The sequence below is a fragment of the Glycine max genome, chromosome 14 (genome assembly GCF_000004515.6).
Source record: "Glycine max cultivar Williams 82 chromosome 14, Glycine_max_v4.0, whole genome shotgun sequence".
NCBI classification, from domain to species: domain Eukaryota; kingdom Viridiplantae; phylum Streptophyta; class Magnoliopsida; order Fabales; family Fabaceae; genus Glycine; species Glycine max.
Window position 1 is genome coordinate 3,557,402 of NC_038250.2, and position 23,267 is coordinate 3,580,668.

General features: G+C 30.4%; 3 protein-coding genes across 5 annotated transcripts; 2 read left to right on the forward strand and 1 right to left on the reverse strand.

The window, feature by feature from the left end:
• Positions 1-8,755: 8,755 nt before the first annotated feature.
• LOC100791704 (homeobox protein knotted-1-like LET6) lies at positions 8,756-13,575 on the forward strand. Of its 2 annotated transcripts, XM_006595759.4 has the most exons (5): positions 8,756-9,245; positions 9,475-9,767; positions 10,166-10,415; positions 12,343-12,572; positions 13,099-13,575. In XM_006595759.4, exons 2-5 carry the CDS (start codon positions 9,510-9,512, stop codon positions 13,294-13,296), a joined length of 936 nt encoding a protein of 311 aa, XP_006595822.1. In that variant the 5' UTR covers positions 8,756-9,245; positions 9,475-9,509; the 3' UTR covers positions 13,297-13,575. The 2 variants fall into 2 exon arrangements, with proteins under 2 accessions (XP_006595822.1, XP_003545568.1); XM_003545520.5 differs by lacking the exon at positions 8,756-9,245 and having other exon boundaries at positions 9,361-9,767.
• A 3,156-nt stretch (positions 13,576-16,731) lies between these two features.
• Positions 16,732-18,449, forward strand: LOC100306695 (uncharacterized). 2 transcript variants are annotated; one of them, XM_006595435.4, is made up of 3 exons: positions 16,732-16,877; positions 17,757-17,950; positions 18,043-18,449. In XM_006595435.4, the coding sequence occupies exons 2-3, from the start codon at positions 17,759-17,761 to the stop codon at positions 18,172-18,174; spliced, it is 324 nt and encodes a 107-aa protein (XP_006595498.1). In that variant the 5' UTR covers positions 16,732-16,877; positions 17,757-17,758; the 3' UTR covers positions 18,175-18,449. The 2 variants fall into 2 exon arrangements, with proteins under 2 accessions (XP_006595498.1, NP_001235061.1); NM_001248132.2 differs by having other exon boundaries at positions 16,823-16,877; positions 17,751-17,950; positions 18,043-18,351.
• Positions 18,438-23,004, reverse strand: LOC100794669 (protein NRT1/ PTR FAMILY 6.4). Its single transcript, XM_003545523.5, has 5 exons — positions 22,788-23,004; positions 22,564-22,687; positions 22,238-22,455; positions 21,346-21,893; positions 18,438-19,492 (listed from the first exon to the last, which is right to left on the reverse strand). The coding sequence occupies exons 1-5, from the start codon at positions 22,788-22,790 to the stop codon at positions 18,622-18,624; spliced, it is 1,764 nt and encodes a 587-aa protein (XP_003545571.1). The 5' UTR covers positions 22,791-23,004; the 3' UTR covers positions 18,438-18,621.
• Positions 23,005-23,267: the final 263 nt, after the last annotated feature.

The following is a 23,267-nucleotide window of genomic DNA, read 5'->3' on the forward strand; positions in this document are numbered from 1 at the left end:
TGTTCATTGTTAGTAGATTCCTTATCCTAAATTTGCTTTTATAAGAGAAATGTTGTGTGAATCGAGACAAAATTACTATGAAAATTAGTGCCTAAAATTTTGTTAGGCCACAATCACCCCGTAAGGTAGTTGGTTGAAAACTGCAACTGTTTTTAACATAATTCGTGAAAAAGGGTGGAAAAAGCCTGAAAGTAGATTATGTAATGGGTGTTGTTAGGTGCACCTAGCATTTTTTATTAATGCCCGAAATGTTCTTGACTTGTTTCTTTTTAAGTTGCTTTTTTTGATTGAGTGATGATTCGTAAGTAGATTTTTCACATACGGATCAACTTGATCCGTATGAATTATACGGATGAAGTTGATCCGTATGTATAAAGTTCATCCCTATAAAGCATAGGGGTGAAGTTCATCTGTGTTGGTTTTTTGTTTTTTTCTTAATTACTTAAAGTTTAATTATTAATATGTTAAATTATTCGTTTGTGTATTAATTTTTTTTTTACTAAAATTTAATATATATTAAATTTTGTAATAATAAATATTTTTTTATAATAAAATATAATTCGTATGAGTTATATCAAAATTAATTGTCATAATTTATTATTTAAATTTTGTTATGTATAATAACATTATTTATTTTATAATGTAATTGACTCATTTGATTAGTTGGTAAAATAACAAAACCTAAAAGTCACCGTTCAATTCTTGCTTTCACCATTAATTTGTCAGGAATATTTTTTCCAAAAAAGGGTAAAATTGGAAAGATGTGAAGGGTGCACGTAGTAGTGCCCTTATGTAATTTACAAATAAAGACCATCGGAAAAACGGAAAGATTGAGGGAGCCCAACCTTGTATAAAGCAAAATCGAAGTCTCTGAAAAGTTATATGCAAACACTAAACAGTATGTAAAAGGCCCAGAAACAGGTGTACCCCAGCGCATTGCGCAGGTTGATGTGTAGTTCAACTTATGTTTTGGTTAAGTGATTTTAAGAAGTTAACAGATTTTTACACTCTAATTGTTTTTTCTTTCTTCAATGATTCCCAAATAAAACACAAGAAAAATGAAATCAATTGTTAATATGTTGTAAACATTTTTTGAGTTACTATCTACATCAATGTGTTCCGACTTATTAATTTCATGTGAAAGGATTATATATGGGCTCTATCAAAATCTGTACTATTTTGGTAGAAATCAAAATCTGTATTTTAATCATATGAATAAAATTAATTAAAAAATAAACATACAAAATATTTTGTTAATTACTAGAGTTTTTATTTTGTTACAAAATTAACATATCTATCTTTTATTTTTATTACCTTTTCTTATTGAACAATAATGATGGTTGCTTTTCTTATGGGTTATAGCACTTTTTTCTTTGGTATGTCTAGTTAATGAAATAAATTGAAAGGAAAGGAAGGAAAAAAAGTTGAAAGTGGCATTATTTTAAGTTGTTAAGTAGAAATAAAATGAAAGGAATATATATATATATATATATATATATATATATATATATATATATAAGAGAGAGATTAAATCATAGTAGGTGTAATTTTTCCAATTATTACATTATTTTTATAAATTAATATAGGATGTAATTTTTATTGATCCAACTGTTAATCATATCTATATATTATCAAGATCGTCTGTGTCAAATTATGTCAAAATTAAATAATAATAAAAAGATAATCAAATTATTCATTTGTTAGTATATTCTGAAATATTTATGTTACATTGATTTTAATCTATATGAACGAAATAACAAATAATTTTGTATTAATATAAAATTTTACATGTGATACATGTGAAAAGAACTTTAAATCCAACAGCGAGTTTAAAAAAAATTATTCCGTTAACAATATAATAGTTGTTAAATTTGCTAATTTGATCTTTTTTATCTCTCTACATGTGTGTAAAACGACATCCATACTCTAAATAAGTAATAAAATATGATAGGAATATTTTTGTTATTCTAATCATAAAAAATAAAAAAAAAACTTTCCATTACTTTCAATCCATTTGTGAGATTAACAAATCATTGGTCTATGTGAAGTTGAGTTCGATTTTTTTAATTAAGACCTCTTATTCGAGTATTATGGATTAAAAAATATGATTAGAAAAAAAAACTTTACTAATAATGATCAATTAAATTTTTATGTAAATATTAATTATCAATAAAATTAATGAGTACTTCATACTAATGTCATATAAAAATAATTTATTTGTGGGCTGAATCTAAAACTCTTCTCTCCTTTGTTCGCTGGCAAAAAAAAAATAAAAAATAGTGCCCTCCATTACTGTCTTTGATCTAGTATCAAGAGACACTTGGATCTTCAAGAGGGAGGGGGGGGTATCTAACTCGTTGTGCCGTGCACCAGTATTATCTGGCTAAAGTGTAAATAGTCGATAAACAGTGTTAAGTAGTTGCCAAGGATGGCATGTCTATAGGAAAAACTTGTTAGATCAATACCTCATAATTGTTTGACAAGCAATTTCATGTAGACAATACAAAGGAGGAATGAAAATGACAATACAAAGGCTTTGATATTCCACAACTCAAGTAGAGCAATGGCCTGTTTGGTGAAGGAGCAGAACATCACAAAATAGTACGAATGTCATTTTGCTTTTGCTTTCGTGTGAGCAAATTTTAGTCCTATTTCATGATATTTTTGGATGGAAGTCAAATCATATGAAACCCACGAAAAGTCATTCCTCTCCTTTATTTCTACTCAAAATAAATAGTGGAAGAGATTTATTTTTGCCCTTCTTTCCTCCTCTCAATTTCCCTCCAAACACAGTGTAAATGATCAAAGCAATAAAGACAAAATGAGACGAAGATAACGAACAATTGAATGAATATGAAAAGAAGTTGATTTTTGTACGAATTCTATCCATGTGAATATTACAAAATGACGTAATATTAACTTTTGTTTACTTTCTGGTATATTTTTAGCTATTTCGTGTTTTCTCTTCTCATCCAATGATTGATTGCAAATTCATTCGTATGGCTTTCATGCCAAACTGTTCATACGGAATATCACAATTCCTTGGCATAAAATAAGAGTGGAAAGAGTTTGACATATTTTCTATTCTGTTGGTCAACTACGACTGTTTTTTTCTTCTTCTTCTTTTTTTTTTTTTGTCAACTACTACCTCTCTAAGAAATTCCGGAAATGTTTTTCCAAAATTATGTTAGCACTCCGGAAAACAACATCCATTCCGGAAATGCTTTAATGGAATTATGTTAGCACAATTTCAAAAAAATAACTTTTTCCCAAAAGAGTATGGGTGAGTGGTCACACATGCATATGTGGGTTAGGATGATGAATGGCAGTGTGATTATGTATGGTTAGGGTTGGGTTTGGTTGCGCTAGAGTGAGATGGCTCAACACCGCATTGGCCACAATGGTGTTTGGGTGGTTCATGGTGGGTGGCAAGAGGTGGAGACGGGGAAGGAAGGACATATTTGTCCGTTATGTTTTCTATGGGGTGCAGGAAGGAAACAAATAGGTGCTGGAAGTAAAATCGGAGTTACCTCGCCAAAAGGCCCAGAAATAGATGTTTATCACAAAAAAAAAACAGATGTTTAACCTTATCATGTATTAGTTTATAATTGATCTGAAATATATAACTGCATGAACGGAATTAAATAGGATGTGAATATGTTTCCTTAAGGTTTTATAGTTTCTATTTTTTTTTCTCTTTTAATTGGTGAATCCTACTTTGATTAGCCCAGCTTACCTCGTTCTAACAGATTAAATGAACTGCACCAAAATACTAGTCCACAAATTTTTACAATTTGATAAAATATCAGCCGAACGTGTTTGAGGTAAATTTATATGACTTAAAAAATCTGCTTTTTAAATGAAACTTGTTATACAAGAAAACAATCAACTACTTTTTTAATAAACTTAAATATCAAAGTCAATAATCAGTAATTGCATTACGCAATTTAAATGTAATTTTAAAATGCCAATAACTCATAAAGAACTTACATAAAATATTAAAAATTACATGATATTCTTAATAAAGGTTCTACTTTAAAAAAAAATCCTTCAAATATATACTATTACTACTATTGGATACATTATTCAAGTAAAATTATTTTAACTTAGTGATTTTGACTCTTGAGTCAAGTCTTGAATATGTATTTGTTGGCATACTCTAAGAGATTTATTGTCCATGATGGTTCTAATCAACTCAAATAAAAATTACTTTCTCTATAAAAAAAAAAATAAAAATATATATATATATATATATATATATATATATATATATATATATATATATATATATATATATATATAACTTTAACAAGCAGCATAAAATAAATGAAGAACAATGAATTTAAATAGATCAATAAAATAGAAAGCTTGTTTAGGATAATTGATTACACAATTAAGCAAGTTGGGTCAATAAATTGAACCTATTTTGATGGTCTTAATATCAGTTTATATTTCCATGTAACGATCTAATCTTGTAAGTCTAATTCTTTTGTGTTGATTTAGGTTGATCCAACGTTTGCGTCATTATAACCTTTATACAGATTTGGCCTCGAGCCTACAATTTGATAGCAAGAATGTTTTGTCAGAAAAAAAAAATTTGATTTGTCTATCAGAAAAAGTGAAACGTCTACGAATCTAATCAACTAGTCATTAGTCATTATATTATTTTGTTAACTTTTCATTTTTGAGCTGATTTTCTTTTTGCAACATCACTGAATGTAAAGAAAATAACAATCTTATTTCATTCTGACTGCCCCATGAAGAAAATCTTATTTCATGAAGCATAGTAGCATATATAGATTTCGAAGTTAATCCAACTGAATCACGGAGAAACCTTCAGGGTTACTCTCTTTGTTATTACCTCGTTTGTTTGCATTAGATGAGTTTTTCAATAAGTCTTTAAAATTTAAGTCTTGAAATATAATTTAATTTTTTTGTCCACTAGTTTCAAATCTAAAATGATTGAGTGTCAGTCTAACAATGATCGAGATCTCCTTAATTTCCTTCCGCCTTTTATTTATTTATTTTTTAATTAAGATATATACATTATTTTGACACTAAATTTTCGAATATTGTTATAGTGGTACAATTGAGAGACATCTCACGTAAACATAAACATCTTATATATCATCAACTATCGAGGAAAAAAAGTATGGATATCTTTTAATTTTATTAAAAACTTAATTGATGAAATTTGTCAACCATAGGGTACAAGTGGAACAAGCTACTTTATCATGTCTGTGAATAGTAAATCATACGTTAGTAACAGTAAGTTCTAAAGCATTTATGTTATTAAACGTGTATAAGGATATCCTATCCATGTCTTGGAATTATAGAATCCGAATTCTCTTGTTCGAGGTTGACATTATGATATTTGGTAGATAAATTCAGCATTGATTCTGCGCGATTCTGTGGACTTCATGGCATTGCATGGTTGGCTAAGGATAGTAAGTAAACTACACCATATCATCCCGTGAAGATGGGACTTAGCAGGGAGATCAACTCACCACCCACAAATTAATGTTTTTTTTTAATTATCACGAAAATAACGTGAAAATATTTATCAATTTTTTTAATTAATCTTTTTCTTTTAACTATATTTTTTATAAAGAAAATTTCAACTCAAAATCTCACTTAAAAATCATATTCAGTTTTTCACTACCAACAACATGTTAGTTTAAAAAATTAATGTTTTGTTTGAATCGGAGGTGAAATAGATAGAAAAGAAATAAGAAAAATAGAATAAACATATATTGTTTGAATTTGAATGGATAAAAATAAAAATAGCATAAAAAAAATTATCCATTTGTTATGAGCAGAAAAAGAGTGAAATAAAAAAAAATTATAAATAAATAAACTTAAATAAAAAATTATATAATGTTTTTGTATTAATTAAAATATAATTTTTTTTACCCTACTATATTTTTAACACAATAAATTATTTAACTTTAAGAAATTATGTCATTAAAAATTTATTTAACTTTTTAAAAAATTAAAAGAAATGAGAGAGAGAAAGAGAGAGGGAGAGAGAAATACTCCGTAAACTCTTCGCAAATCATCCATGTCCATTGTCTAACATAGGGGTAAAGATAGAAAACAGGGGCAGGTTGGGGGTGAAAGAAAAGCAAATATTCTCTTCTATTTATTTTTTGTGAATATTTAGACATTTTAAGTGATTTTTTAAAACAGATTAAATATATACTATTATGCTTAACCGATGCATATCTACTGTAATCTTGTATAAAAGAGTGATCAAATATTCAAATTATTCCAAAAATTAACTCTGAAAGGGTTTTTTTTTATCTCTATCCTTTATTTTTTTATTCTAACCATTGAATGTAAGTCACTAGTTAAAATTATTAGATAAATAAAAAAAATAAAGATGAGAATTAACTCTTTAATCTAATTAAAGTCAATGGTATATTTAAAAATATTATTCTTTATTTTTTCTTTCATTTTCTTTTAATCTAATAGTTAATTGTAATATATGAGTTTGAACTCAATTCCCATATTTAAGATGTTAGAGTCTTGTGAGATGAAAAATATGATTAAGAAAAGATATTCAGTAAAGGTAGTTTGTTTTATTTGTTTAATAAAAATTAATAATTAATAAAACGGATAAATATCTGATATCGATATCATGATAACCTAATAAAAATAAGATGAGTTGTAATCATACCTTAAAAAAATGAAGAATAAAAATGAAAATAACTCTTGAAAGATTATTCTTTATTGTTGAATTACCAAAAAAATACAATGTGAAAATAAAAAATAACTATTTATTTTTTTATAAAAATAACTTGATATTTTTTCACTCTCTTCACACACACATTATGTGAAAATCAAATCATACCAATATCACGAACTATTTCACTGTCACTAATAACTTTACATAGAATATGAAATTTTTTGATCAATGAATTATAATCAAATATTATTTTCATTATTAATGGTTTTTAGTTAATAAAATATTAGAAGAAAATATATTTTATATTACTTTATTCAACCACAAGTATTCATGACTATGGAGTGTTTAAGAGTTTATTTAAATTTATAAAAATAATTTATAGCTTCATAAACTATTTTAATTCATGAAAACAATTTTTGGTATAATTTATCACAATACTTTTTAATATATTTATATTCAAGTTTATAATATAAATTTTTATATAATAAGATTTAATTAATTAATTAAATTATTTACTCTAATTCACTTACTAAAGGTTCTCTCATAGATAACTTAATTTATATACAATAATTTATTATAAAAAGACAATATGGGGATTTTTTTTTGGTGTATAAGGTTGATAAAAAGTGAATAGAAAATTTAATATAAACTATTTAAATTTTTGCACCATTGGATTGACACCAGTAAATTATATAAGAGTTTAATAATCATATATTAATAATATAATCACACATCATAATTAATACCATCTTTGATTTTATTTATAAGAAATAATTTATAATTTATTATATATTATAATTTATTTTTTATAAACAATATATTTATAAGATAATTATTGTACAGTATAAAAAAGGTAATTATTGTAAATATTCTAAAAATATATAATAATTGTAAAAAGTATATGGTAATTGTGATTAAGTAATAATGTAAAAAATATTTTAGACTGTTAGTATAATTTTCTTTTTGATATATATATAAATTTGGTATTATAATTAAATATATTATTTACTGTCAAAGAAAATGGCAAAACACAATATGTCAAATTGTCAATCATTCGTGTAGGGTAAGGTAAGAAACGCAATAGTAAAGAACTGAAAGGAAGGGACGCAGGGAGTGTCCCACAATGAGGGCAACATCTTATATAACATGGGCTTCTTTTGCTATGTCTACCTCTTCCAACCCACTTTTCTCCTCTATTTTTTTTTCATTTGATTAGATTGACATGACCCCTCTGACATATGTGTGTCTTTGCATGGATTCCAATTTACAAAACGGTGTCGTCTTCCTCTTATTAACCCACCCTCATAGTTGCTAATATATACCAATTCCATCATACTAAAGCAAAAGTGGTATGTGTGAGAGAGCGATAAAGATCATATCTCCCAAAGGAATATCACATGGGTGATAGGTGTCGATGGACGGTTGATGTTTGATTCCTTTCAATCACACCAACACCTCTCTTTATCACTACAATTTATTAGAGCCAAACTAAACCAAACACCCTTTCATCTTATGTTATATATTATTATATTAATATCAACATATCTCACGTAACTTAATTAATAATACACGTTAAATTTATTTTAAAAAACGTAAATTTAACTCCTGTCAACAGATTTTTGCACTTTGCGTTATTCTAAGCCACTGAGTTTTGATATGATTCCAATCAAACTAACAAAAAATGTGCTCATCTCAATCTAACATAGTACTTGCCAAAAAGTTAACTTAATCCTTTTTGTTATCAAAAGTTATTTCTTAATTCTTACACATCTATATATAAAATAAATCTTGCCAATATTCCTAAGAATATTTTAACACTTAAGCATGTTAAAAATGGAATAAATATAAGATAATTAAGAAGCATAACATATAAGTACGTACTTAATACTAGTACTGTTCTTACTTTGGATATAATTTTAGTGAAAGAGTGAAACACTTTTTCTCTCTCCTTCATTTCCATTAATTTCATGATGTGAGTGTGACTGATAGATAGCCAACAATAGTACTACGCATAAACAGTAGTAGTGCATAGACCTAGCTAGCTAAGAGGGTGAGTTTCACATTATTAACATACATAGATACATCTTATTTCATTGGGAAGGAAAACTCTGAGTTAAGTTGCAGACACACACGTTAACCCTGCGTGTAGCCTCTGTGTCTCCACCTGCATTCAACACACACAGCAACAGCAACAGCACACTGATAGTAGTGTTTGAGAGAGAGAGAGAGAATGAGATTAATAAGAAGCAAAGCAACACTGTTGATGCACAGAAGGAAGAAGGTAGACTACACATTCCCAAGGGGAGGACTCTGAAATCTGAATCTGAATCTGATTCCCACCACCTTTTACAGGCTATAGAGCCAAGAGCCCAAAAATCCCTATTGTTCTGACTGACTATCCATTTAGGTTCTTTGGAGTTTTCTACAAATAAAGGACTCAGATTTTTTAGCTTCATTTCCGGGAGTACTCTCTGGACAATTATATGCAGTGTGCTCTTTTTGAGAAAACAGTAAGGTGGGGACTAGCAACTAGGAACAACTGATCCAAGCCAAAGAGGTAGTAGAGCTACATACTCATACAGCTATTGGTTTTACTATTCCTATTTTACTATTACTATTTTATAACATAAAATAAATACATATGTTATATATGTAGCATGTGGAGTTTTAATTTTTTTACATAGTGGGAGAGAGAGAGTGAAACAAAAAGAGAAAGAGCACTTTCTTTTTCATTCCTTTCAAGGGTTTTAACTACACAACTTATTATTACTTTGAAACTATGATAGGGTTTGGAGGGAACAGTTGCAGTGAGCTTTCTGAGATGGACATGATGAACATGGAAACTAATAATAGGAAGTTTCTTTCTCTGCCTCTCAGTAACAACAACAACAACTCTGGTAATGCCCAAATGCGCAGTAGTAGCGATAATAGAAGGGTACCTGTCACTAGCAATAGCAATATCGCTCAGGAACATCACTACAGCCACCACAACCCCACCGACACTTGCAGTGTGAGGGATAAAATCATGGCACACCCTCTTTTTCCTCGTCTCTTGTCCTCTTACCTTAATTGCCTCAAGGTGATGATGAACTCTAAATTGTTCTCCATATTCACATAAATTACACACATATCTTTCCCTTTCTTCCTAACACAAATTGTCCTTATATAGAATATGTAAGGTTGGTTTAGTGGTGAAGGAAGAAAAAAAGGAGAGAGTTACTGGGTTCGAATTCCCGCAGACAAAAGCTAACAATATTAACAAAAAATAATTTCCGATAAAAAAATAGTCCTTATCTATATGATCATATATACACTCTTGCAGTTAACTTGTAAACTGTAATTGCACTCATATCTCTACTTCTCTTTCATGGGTTTCATGAGGACTCAAATTTTCTGTTGTGGTTTTTCTTTTTGCGATTTTTGTTTATATATTTTCATGTTTTTCTTGTGTTGATGGTGTGAGTGGAGTATTAATAGGTTGGAGCACCTCCTGAAGTGGTGGCTAGCTTAGAGGAGTCATGTGCCAAATGTGAGTCCTTCAATGCATCATCAGGAAGGACAGGTGGTTCAATAGGTGAAGATCCAGCTCTGGACCAGTTCATGGAGGCCTACTGTGAGATGCTCATTAAGTATGAGCAAGAGCTCACTAAACCCTTCAAAGAAGCCATGCTTTTCTTCTCAAGAATTGAGTGTCAACTCAAAGCCCTAGCAGTTTCATCAGATTTTGGTGATTAATTACCCTTAAATCGTTATTTGTTCCTACACTTCTCTGAGTACTGTGGAGCAATTATGGACTGCGATTTCTTGTTTAGGGAAGTGGGTGACAAAGATTGAGTGTCAGTATGTGTGAGAGTGAACTTAATTAGTAATCCATGCTCGTGTGACCTATATGAATGAATTAGCAACACAACCATGGATCATTGTTTTACTACTATGAAATTATTACTAGAAATCAACCCTGTGTGGAAAGGTTTTGGTTAGAGGCTAAGTAAGTAATGATGAATCACGGTTTAACTTGCTACCCATAGGCTAGTGGTAGTTCTTCTGTGTCTCAAAGTTTTAAACCCTCTGGAAATATGCTGCAAGCATTGAAGGGATCTATGACCTTGCTAGCTAGTTAGTACTCATAACTCTGATCTTCAGAAGCAATATTGTCTTTCAAAGCTTAATGTTGGTATTAAATATTAATATTAAGTGGTAGAGTAATTAATGATAACCACACAGCTGATGGTGCAATTGATACCAATAAAAAAAGGAAAACCACACCTGCGTGTACTGGATAAATGTGTTTTTACTAAGAATGATGTGATGCTAAGTTTGTTTGTTTATTATATATTATCATCTGAATTAATTGAAAAGAGTTAGTCAAATTACCTTTCTCATCATAAATAGTGTGATTAGTTATAAAGGAACTTGATTAAAAACCTTTACATTGGTTTTAAGAATGTTAATAATAATGGGTCCAAGGTGTTTGAATTAGGTCAAAAGGTTTGAAAACGATTATGAATCCATATTACTGCTTGAGGGGAAATCAAGAAAAATGAGATTTTGTTTTATTATTCTAATGATAAAAAGTTTATTCGTACCCCAATAATGCTGCTGCTTAATTAAGTGAGCCACTGATAATCTTGATGGCTTTCCGGTTATTTTTTTAAAGGGATTTTTCTTTATGGTTCGTGTGACCTTGGTGTTACTCATTATTTCTTACGTACTCAGTGAGTTGTCACCTTTTGCAAGGCATTAGTCTTCTTTCTGTTTAATTCATCCTCTTCACTTAGATGCATGGCTCTCTCTGTCAAAGTCCCTTTAAGAACTTAGTTGAAAAAGGAAACTCCTTGTCTTATCTTCTGTTGTCATATGTTTCCTTGTCAATTTGTTCCCTTTGTAGCTTAATTAAAAAAAAATGTAAATTTTGAGTATGCATGATTATTTTGTTATTCCCTTCCTTAGTATGTTCTCTGGTGGTGGATGAAAGGGTTATATTTTTAGCTCTAAGAGTGAACCATATCTCTTGTGTATAATAGCTCACTTCTTTTTTAGTAAAGGTTGTACTCTTGAATGGCCTTTTATAATATGAAGTTATCTAAAAGCATGGTGAGATACATTTTGCACTGATCTAAAGTTCAGTTATTTTCTTTGCAACTTTCTCCTATTTAGTAACAAAGCTAGTGTGTAATATAGAAAATACTGTAATGAAATTTAGTTTTTAACTTGTTTTTGTCATTTCTTAGGTAATGCATGTTATTTGATAATTCAGAAAAATGAACATATAATCTTAACATAATGCTTTGTTTGATTGATATATATATATATATATATATATATATATATATATATATCAAAATAAAATAATTTTATATCTTCCTATCATAGTATTCTACTAATCCATTTAATACTTTATGAAAATTGTACTAATTAACTGAATAACTAAATATAATTAATGTCTTAGAAAATAAAAAATACTTTCTTTATCTAGTAAGGGGATTAGTATGATTTAGAATTATTTGATGTATTATTTCTGTCTTAAATGCCAATAGTTATAACTGACATGCAATTTTATGATGTCAATATTTTCATGATGGATATTTATTTGCATGAATTGTTTTTACTGATAACTTTTCATTTTTATTCCATTTTGTTGTGGCAATTTTAAGGTCAAAGTGAAACATCTTCGCAGAATGAGGTTGATGTTCATGAAAACAACCTAGATTCTCAAGCTGAAGATCGTGAACTCAAAGTCCAGCTTTTGCGCAAGTATAGTGGATATCTAGGGAGCCTCAAGAAGGAATTTTTGAAGAAGAAAAAGAATGGAAAGTTGCCAAAGGAAGCTCGGCAACAGCTACTTGATTGGTGGAACAGGCATTATAAATGGCCATACCCTTCGGTAACTAAGTTCTACATCCATTATAAACCATAGAGAAATGCTAGTAATCCTTTTTTTTTAACAAACTCTTCATTGATTATTTGGCTGAAAATTATTAAAAATCATATTTTATGGGTCACACTTCATGTTTAAATGAGTCTCATCTATGATTTTGTATTTTTCAACATACTTTAATCAAGAGTAGCGTGTGCGTATTATAGAGTGTGGTAGCAGTACTTTTTATAGTTTCTACCATGCCTTCACAATGTGTATCCTGATAAATATTCATATTTTCATTTCAATACCTTGTTTCCTTTATATTTTCACCAAAATATAGCCTCATTTGATGGTGCTATAGCCTTTGGTGTTAATTAGAAAATAATCCTGGTAATATGAATTTCAATATTGAAACGTTAAATTGTTAGCATGTTGGTATCAACACCCAATTGTGCATTAATTAATTCATAAGTTTTGTTTACTATTTATATATATCCGATGACTAATCTTATATTATGGCAATGGTGAATGTGCTTGGATAAACATGTAGGAATCTCAAAAGCAGGCACTTGCAGAATCCACAGGCCTAGATCTGAAACAAATCAACAACTGGTTCATCAATCAGAGAAAACGTCATTGGAAGCCTTCTGAGGATATGCAATTTGCCGTGATGGATGCAACTAACTACTACATGGAAAATGTTATGTGCAAGCCATTTCCAATGGATGGCATGCCTATGCTTCTTTAACTCAATCCTCTACTAGAATATTCAAAAGCTTAGCCGAGAAAACCCTATCTATTTTAAGTTGCCTAGGTCGCCAGGTTGCTATATATAATGTGTCATTGATGAATGTTTTACTTTAAATTGTAGAAAGCAGGATGAAAATTCTCTGTTATCCCTGAACTGCAATCTATGTAAGTGAGCGTGAATCTAACTATATGCTCTATTATCTACACTGTTTGTGGAGATCACTAGAGATGTTGTGTATGTGTTGTTTCCTAATTTAATGAAAATAATTTGTTTTCATATGGAAATGCATTAAATTGATAAAAATAATTTATTTTGTTTTTTCACGACGTTGACTTTAAAGAGACCATTCAAAATCGTCTTTAATGTGTCAAATTTGTTCAGTGAATGTGTTTTTTTAGCAGTGCTAAATGGTATTGATTCATCGAGCAAAGGACTTGTTCTTTTATTAACAGCGTTTGACTGCTTGTATATAATTATAATTATCATTGTCGAAAAATTTCTTGATTTATGTTTGATGCATGTCTACTATATGTGCAATATGGTCTGTTGTGTTAGAGATGTTGTGGTCGTACAATGTTGGTATGTGGTCCTCATGATTGAACCCTTCGTGTTATTGCTTCTTGTAACTATGGTTTTCCATCATTTGGAGCAGCCAACTAATGTTTCTTTTATTTGTGTGTGAAAAAAACAACGAATATGTGATTATTACCGAGAAAGATTATCATTATTAGACATAAAATTGGTTTGTATAAAATGGTGTATATATGTGTATAGATATGTGGAAAGAGGGACAGAGAAAGGTAGATTTTACATCACTAAAAGAATTTTTTTTCCTTTTTTTTAAGCCCTTTTTAAGTGGGGTGTGTGTAAAGATGGTTTTTTCTTTTAAAGGAACAACTGTGTACATTTAAAAACAATTAGCAGGTATTCATATACTATTCGATTATTGATAAAAAAAATTAAAGTACAAAAGCATAAGTATTTAAAACTTTGAATTTATAAAATCTCAAAAATTAATTAATTGATGCAGTAAACAAAATTAGTTAATTAATTAAATGTTATTTTATTGATCATTTATGTATTATATATCGATGTCTTATTAGTGGTAGTGAGAAAAAAGTAAATGAGGATTTTATAATTAATCATGGCAATTTGGTATAAAATAGATCAAATTTTTGTGTTACACATCAATCATCTCATTCACATGTCTATAGGTTATGTTTGACAATTAGTTTCATCACTAGAAAACCAAATTATTAGTTTTAATCCGACAAATCTCCTCCAAATTCATGAGTTCCCCTCCCAGGAGGAGAGAAACAATTCTTCATCATAATTGGACAATGGAGGAAACAGTTTCATGATTTAAATTTATAATAACACATCAACTTATTGCTCCATTAGATTAGATCACGTACACATGGTGCTTTTAGAATGTTCCTCTGTTCGTTAAAAAAAACACAAAATGTATGGGAGTTATATTTATATTTATTTTAGAAATAATTATGCTACTTTAGAAAATATAATGCTTTTTGCAATCTTTTAGGAAACTCATTTATTTTGTTTAAGCTTTTAATAGTAAATATTCTTTTACCTTCATTTGGTCACCTATGTCCTTAATTTCACGTCCATATATGTTATTATTATTTTTGGATTAATTAATACTATATATAGGGTGCGGGAACTTTGTTTATTTGTAGCTCTTTTCATGCATGACTTTGGATCTACATACAAATGATTTTGTAATATTTTGATGGTTTAATTGGACTTTAAGAAAATACAAGATTTTTTTCTTTTCATAAAGTATATTTAAGATAGAAAAATAATATCATATGTGTATAAAACAAAAAACCTATATTAATTAAGATTCAATATACTATCTTTTTTTATATGTCGTTCATATTTCAATTTCCAAATGATTGCTACTTCATATGTTGTTGATAGTAGGGCTTGATACTAGTTATTTGTTTTACATGCTATACCGAGGTAGCATACAATTGTATTAGATATAGGTCCTAATGGGGTTAAGCCTTTCTATGAAGACTAATAGCATTTTATAATTTCCTTATGCAAACATATGTAGTAACTTGTAAATTTGTACATCTTTTGAAAACATTGTTGTGTAAATGTTGTATATAAGTACCAGTCTGTTGCCCCATGCCTGATACGGGTGATATTTACTTATACTTATTATGAACATATAAAATAAATATTATAATAAAATTTTGAGAATTAAATTGTTAAAATTATTCAGTTAAAAAAGTTGTTAAAATTATAAAAATATTAATAATTTTGAAAAAAAATCATTTTTTCATTAGATTAAAAAATATAATATTATAACTGTAATAAAAATGCTTCTTTAAATGAGAAAAAAACTTCAATACTTAACTGAGAAGCTTACTATCCAAATTTATAAAATACTAAATTCTACAATAAATTGTACATCAAGCCAGCATTTTCATAAATCTCCTAGTAATATTATATATATAATCTTCAAGTTAGTTCTACATTAGTTCCTTTTTATTAATGTTCATAAAATAAATTTAAAGACAAAATTTCTCTATACTAATCTTAAAGATGATTTTTACAAGAATTAATATGATTAACATATATGTAATAATGAATAATTGATTAACGTTGAATTTCTCTCTCTCGCGCGCACGAATAGAACTTAAAAAACACATTAAAGACAATATATTACTCAACATTTCTTATTTTACCATGATCATTCATTTAAAAACTAATAATTGCAGACACAGTTAGCAAAGTGAAAAACTCAGGTCTCTATGATTTACGTGAAAGCTCTGTCAAAAAAAAAAAAGATTTACGTGAAAGCATGCAAAACTCATCAATTAATTTTCTTTTTAATTTTCATCTCTTAAACTTATAACTCATCAATTAATTTTCTTTTTAATTCATTCAAAACTCAAAATTTATTCATAAAAAAATTGCAGGTGGAAAAAAATTACATTAAGCTAAAGGTGACTATTTACATCCATTGCATGTGGTCATACAAAATGATATAAAAAAAATCACTTTTCCATATTTTTGTACATTGATAGTTCTATATTTTTGTACATTGATAGTTGTGATCTATGTAGAAAAGTGATTATCTATATAGATTATGGTCATACTCAATATAAAAAATTACTTTCTACATTGATTAAAATTATAACTTATGTCAAAGGTTGAAATAAATAATCTTTTATCAACATAATAAAATATATCGAAATTGAAAATTTGAATAATAAAATCTTTGAAAATAAAATTCAATAATAAAATTTACAAAATAATAAAATTTGAATGGTAAAAATTTTATAATTAAGCCAACTTTTTACCTCACCAATGTGTAACTTTTTTTTTTTCTATTTTTAAACAGTTTTTTCCTTCAAAATCTGTTGAATAATCCCAAATAATCCGACCCTACCCCGACCCCTAGCACAAAAGTCTAAACTGTGCGTTTTGTTGGTTGGGTGCGTTAGGGGTTTCTTATTTTTTATCCCAATCACTTCCGTCAGTGGTTCCTGCCCATAACCTTTTCGGGTGATTGTTCTTCTTCGCTCACCCACGCACGCGTTACGGTAACCCTTTCTCTCTTTTTGATTCTTCACCTGAAGCTATTTACATTTAGTTAGTTTGTTTTTTCAGTAGTTCATTCCCTTTGTTGGTTCCAATTTGCAATCATGTTCTAGTTTGTATCCATGATTGAGTCACCCTATATCACGTTGAATCGTAGTTCATAACTTGTGTTGGCCGGGCTGTAACGGCTCTTGTGATTTATCTAACTTGCGTGTCTGCCTACCACCTGTTTGATAAAATGCCTGAGCTAATGCCATTGTACTGACACCCCTGATGAGGTTTCGTCAATTTTCTCCCGACGCCCTTCTTTTTTTTACCCCTACACTTCTTAATTGTTTGAAGAACATTACGCCGAGGCCTCTTATACATTATATTAACTCCCTTAATTGTTTGAAAACATTACACCGTGTACCCCTTTAAGGTGGTTGCTTTAAACGTTAAAAATAAAAATAAAAAGAGGGTTATGCTATGTGTTATCTCAAGAAATTTTAGTGGAGTGTCTGTGTAATCTCACTCTTTTATTATCATCTTTTTTAATCTTTTCTTGTTTCAATGGCAAGGAGGTTTTATAAATGCTTCCTTACATTTCCTTCACTATTTATTTGCATATACTTTTGTCTCTCTCTAACTGGTTTCTTCAATGTGAGTTATTCAAGGTAAGATTTTCTGTGCTGCTTCCATCAAGTAGTTTCAAATATACAGTATTGCAGTTGAATGAAGTGTGTGGATTTTGTTTCTTTTCTTATCAAGACTGATTTTATTTAAACTTGTTTTTTTATCTATTTTTTTATGATAATTGTTAAATTTTGGTATCTAGTTAGAGTATGAAAAACATATTAACTTGATTTGTTTCTTAATGCTGTTCTGATTTTAAGCTGAAGGCATGAATGCGTTCAAGGCATATAAGGCCTGTGTGCCAATTGCTTGGAGCCCCAATATCTATATAACTCTAGTTAGGGGTATTCCGGGGACCAGGAGGCTCCATAGGCGCACTTTGGAAGCACTTCGCTTGCGCAAATGCAATCGAACTGTCATGCGATGGAACACACCTACAGTTAGGGGAATGCTCCAACAGGTTTTAGCAAAAGCTCTACACAAGTCCATTTTCTTCTTGAAATGACTTATCCCTCTGTATACTAACATTGGTAAACTTTGTAATTAATATAGGTCAAGAGGTTAGTTGTTATCGAGACAGAGGAAATGTACAAGGCACGCAAGCAGAAGGAGGAAGCACACAGAGCTCTACGGCCTCCGTTGGTCATAAGCCACAAGCCTCCCTCGGTTACTGATGCTTTATAAAGTCTTCTGCGTTCTTAAAGATATTATCTTCTTGCTACTAAAACTATCTAATGCCATTGTTTAAAGCTTTGGTCTCAAATGGACTAAATTTTGCTTTCAAGAACATGTCATAGTTTGATTCTATGATTCTGTAGTGTTTTCTACTGATAACATTAGTCAAATTCAGGCCTCTGCTCATGAAACCTGGCTAGTAGCAAGTGTTCATTTATTTATATTCTTTAGTTTGGGAATATTTATAATTTATTCCATAATTGCCTTTTCTCTTTTGGAAACAACTCACACTGTCGTTTGCCCTTTTTATATCTGTAAATACTTAATAATACATTACAATTGTCCTCGTTAAATGAGGTCGACAAAACACCCAAAAATTAACAAATTTGGAGCACAATGTTTTGTTCTTACACACTATATATTGGGCCACACAAAATGAGATTTTAAGACTATATCTTATGCTTCTTCCTTTCCATCAACTCCAACTTTCACATCATTTGCACTCACAAGCTCTTTTTCTGCATCGTCATTAGGCTTTATGTTGTGCTGAACTTTGTACTGATGCCTCATTGCTAATACAAGAAAAAGTATGAAATTCAGTAGTCCTAGCACTGCGAGCAACCAATAGAAGTAATCTAACCTGCCCTTGTTCAGATTGCTCCTTAGCCATCTTTTCTTACTTGCTTTGTCCACAATTGCCACCAATAAGCTACTGACAAAATAACCCATTGATAGTGTAGATAGGAAAAGTCCAGTGCTCATAGATTTCATTCTCTCTGGTGCCTCCCTAATGAAAAATTCTAGTTGTCCAACATAGGCAAATGCTTCCCCAGCACCCACCAGAAAAAATTGAGGGACCAGCCAAAAGGCGCTTATGGTATTATTTTTTACTGCATTCGCCCTCCTTTCTTTCTCAACAATTGCAGCAACTGCCATGGCAACGCTGGAGAAAACGAGTCCAATTCCAACCCTCTGGAGACTTGTGAGCCCTTGGGCATTGTGGGTCAGTTTCCGAGCTAAGGGCACAGTGAGTTTCTCATTTAGGGAAGTAAAGAGGAGAATGGTAATGATGAGAAAAGCTGATAGAGATCCTGCTGGGACAACTAGAGACCCAACTTTTCGATTCATGAATGTAGCTTGCTCAATGGTGAAGGTATTCATTTGAGAATAGATTGTCCAGAAGAGGATACATGTAGACCAAATAGGAAGGAGCTTGATTACCATTTTAACCTCCTCAACCTGAGTCACTGTGGAAACTATCCAAGGGTTTTCCCTGTTTTCCTCCTTTGAGCAGTTCTCATCTAGGATTGCAGCTTTGTCAAGGAACCTGTCAGACCAAATACAAAGCAGTGAAAATACATGTTAGCTTACTGTTTCCCTAGGAAATGAATGACATTTTTATTATAAATCGTTCATTGTGTTTTCACCGAAGAATCAATTCATAGCTATGGACATATGTTGATTCAAGAATAAATATGGTATCAAATTAAAATCGTATAATCCAAAATTTGTTTTAAGGTTGCAGTTAGATAATTCAATCTAATGCAAGATATTTGGATCTATTATTTTTGTTTAAATGGTTCAAAATATATAATTGGTCGTGCAAAATCAGTGCCTTATTTGCCATCAGTAGTTACAAATCACTGCAATTTCTTTACTGGAAGTTTTGTAGGAGTGTACCACAAAAAAAAAAATTGCTATAGTGGTGGAGTAAAGGATTTGTCTCTTTTAATGAGTAGAATACACATTAGATAATCGATCGAATAGGATCGGCCTACTCGTAAAAAAATTTATGTTTAAACCTTATCAGTATTATTTATTATATCAAAAATAAAATATTAAAAGATATGTGCAAACCTTATCAGTTTTATTTTTTTAACAACTTCATAGTTTATGTGTGTGTATATATATTCTATGTCAGTTTTAACTTTTAATATTTAAATGTTCAATTAAATGTTATTATTATATTTTATTTTCTAAAGTTTTCTTTTTGTAATTTCAGTTGCATGCTCCGATTCTCTTTACGCATGCTTCATTCTCGTCGCCTGTGGAAGTGGAAGGCATAAACACCCAAAGCTAAATGCTATGTTGGATCATTAAAGAACATTAATATCTCATAATTGTTTTTGAATAAATATTTATATTTAATCTCAAGTTGAAAAATGAATTTATGGTCTAAAACTAATTTTTAACTAAAATAATTTTAGATAGCTTCTATGTTAGATAAAAAAAACAGTTTTCATTGAGTTTTACTATTAATAACTTATTTTTAATAAAAACATTTAAATAAAATCAAATTACTTAACTTCAGAATTAATTACATCCAAAACCAATTTTTACAAAGTGATTGCTTAAAAGGTTAGTGATCTGAGTGGAGTACAGAGTAGTGTGTAGCTGAAAAAAATAGATGTATCGTCTCCATTGTGATTTGAGCGAGTGAGTGAGTGAGAAAGATCTATGTCTCATTTCTATTTCTCGCAGGTGACAAAGATGTGTCAAGATGAAATATGTGTTCATTGGCAGAACCATATACTCTCAAACCAAACTTTTTTTGTTTTGTTTTTGTTTTTAAAATACAGTTTTCACAAATCACTTTACAAAATAAATTTTGGAAAAAAGGGCAAAATACTATTCCTTTCCAACAGACGCTGTCTTTTTTTTTTTTTCGTTTTCAAAATTCCTTTTTGACGGACTGTTCAATCAAACGTTAAATTTGTCCTTATCTAGAGACAATACAAACACTTACGTTGTCCCAGATAGTAATAGAAATAGTAATAATCCCGTGAAAGTAATCATTATCAGAACCACAAAAAATGAGAAAATCTTTTGAAATTGCTGTGCAATAATTGAAGAAAAAGACAATCCAGCATAATATTAAGAGTAAATTACCATTTTGGTACATGGAAGTATAAAATTGTCATACTAATTCTTAAAATTAAGAAATTGTTATTTTAATCTTTAAACATATTTCACCGTAGGAACTGTGGTCAATCCCAATACAAAAACATATGTTAACAGCTTTTTTTTATCAGTAATATGTCCATCTTAATTTTAGACTAATATGATTAACGAATTACACTAAAAAAAAGGTTTAGAATTTTTTAAATTTCAATAACTAATATTGTAAGTAGTTTACTCTTAGTCATGTTGATAGCTTTAAGAGGAAGACAGAAAATTTACCTGAACTTCTGAGTATGTGGGACCTTAGCTTCAAGATAACCATTGAGAAAGGAGGGTTGTGAAGGATCAGGAAGACTCCTCTTCTTCCAAGCCAAAAACAGCACTCTCCATATAACTGTTAAGGGGCTTCCTTGTGGCCTCTTGAATCTATAGAATGGTGTGCCACAAAGCAAAACAGCAACAGCAATCACCATTGTCCCTGCTGAAATTCCATAACCCCACCCTCTCCCTATGTTGTCTTGCACATACACCAGCACCACCACAGAGAACAAGGACCCTATGCTGATGAAGAAGTAGAACCTGTTGAAGAAAAACACCATCCTTCTTTCCTCCTTGGGGTCTGTTGTATCAAACTGATCTGATCCAAAACCTGAGACATTGGATTTTATTCCTCCACCACCCACTGCTACTGTGTAAAGTGCCGCAAATAGCAAAGCCAATTGTTTGCCACTGGCCTGAATGCATTCATGGTGTTGTTTTCTGACACTGCTGCACACAGGAGGCCTCATGCTAGGAATGGTTGTAGCCACAGTTAACAAACACACCCCCTGGTCCAAGAAAGATGTGACAAGAAAACTAGTTTGTGACTGCTAGTATAGCTAGTAATATGTTAGAGTAAATAGTGTATGTACTTACTTACATGTTATCATCACAAAGTTTATTGAATTTTACAATATCTACCTTATAAGTCATACCTATGATGATTTTTGTTTCTGATTGATTGATAGTTAAGTGCATAGAAATTAAACTAAGAAAATTATGCTATTTGCAATTGAAAACCACTTTCCCTAGAGGGAAGGGAGAAATTGGTTGCTTTAGTGTGATTAAAAGCCAAAAGAAATTAGAGAATTGAGCATTGAGTATATCTAAATATGCAAAGCTTTTAACATACCAAAGCAGCTATGATTGCAGATATGGCAACAGTTACGTATCTGCCAAGTTTGGCATCAGCTATGAAGCCACCAAGAAGGCCAAGCAGGTTGAGAGTTCCCATGACATTGGTAACTATGGTGGCAGAATCAGCTGAAGGGAGATTCAAAACTCCAACCAAGTAGGTCACTAAGTTCATGCTTATGCCCATTACACATATTCTTTCTGCCAGTTCAGTACCTACATAAAAAAAAAAAAAAGAGTATGTGTTGGAGCCAAATTGAAGAGCCCTTTGGTTCAACCTTGAAAACATGACTAAAATTTCTATGGATTGAGATGAATATGAACCTAAGATGAGCCCTGCTGCTAGCCATCCTCCAGTTTTTGTCTTGTCCACAGGGTGACCTCGAAAATCAACAGCAGCAATGCCTTCTGCCCCCTTTTCCTCCTCGCCATGACTTGCAACTAGAACCTAGAAGATAGCAAAAATGCAAAAAATCATTAAGGCATCAACAAAGTATAAAAATAAGCTTTGAACAATCGAAAAGGGTTCTTGAAAATGAAGTTAACACCATGTTTTATCTTCTGTTGGAGGGATAACTGAGGAGAGTTTTGATGAAGTGCGTGAGTGTTTCAGCTCCAAGAGTTGCAAAATATAGAAAGTGGTGTGCAAATGTAAAGTTAATTAGCTATGTCATGGCAAGGACAAGTTTGATAAGAACTAGTTTGTTATAGGTCCACTTGATGAGAAGATGAGTGGCCTGAAATGCTGAACTGCAAAGTTTGTGTCCGCGTGCTTTGGAGTTTTATTATAAGCTATTGTTGTGTGGCTTAAGAAGACCGTACGTACTGGCCTAATGAAAACAACATCTTGTGAAAGTGATGGAACACTATAGGCACTCCAAATTGCCATCACAAAGTCACAGTCATAATGAACAACTGGAAAAAGAAAAGTGTGTACAAATCCATGTTCTTCCGCTCCTCTTGCTTTATCAAGTAATTACCATGATGAACAAACAATTAATTGGACGATGAAGGTGGATTATATAGTT

Bases quoted from the DNA above. Each gene is read 5' to 3' on its own strand.
- LOC100791704 (XM_003545520.5), top strand. From the start codon at position 9,468: ATGATAGGGTTTGGAGGGAACAGTTGCAGTGAGCTTTCTGAGATGGAC. The intron at 10,416-12,342 runs GTGATTAATTAC...GGCAATTTTAAG, and splicing joins AGCAGTTTCATCAGATTTTG to GTCAAAGTGAAACATCTTCG. The intron at 12,573-13,098 runs GTAACTAAGTTC...ATAAACATGTAG, and splicing joins ATAAATGGCCATACCCTTCG to GAATCTCAAAAGCAGGCACT.
- LOC100794669 (XM_003545523.5), bottom strand. The intron at 21,894-22,237 runs GTATGTTAAAAG...TTCTTGGACCAG, and splicing joins CTGCAATCATAGCTGCTTTG to GGGGTGTGTTTGTTAACTGT. The intron at 19,493-21,345 runs GTAAATTTTCTG...TTGGTCTGACAG, and splicing joins CCACATACTCAGAAGTTCAG to GTTCCTTGACAAAGCTGCAA.
- LOC100306695 (XM_006595435.4), top strand. From the start codon at position 17,759: ATGAATGCGTTCAAGGCATATAAGGCCTGTGTGCCAATTGCTTGGAGC. The intron at 17,951-18,042 runs GTTTTAGCAAAA...TAATTAATATAG, and splicing joins TTAGGGGAATGCTCCAACAG to GTCAAGAGGTTAGTTGTTAT.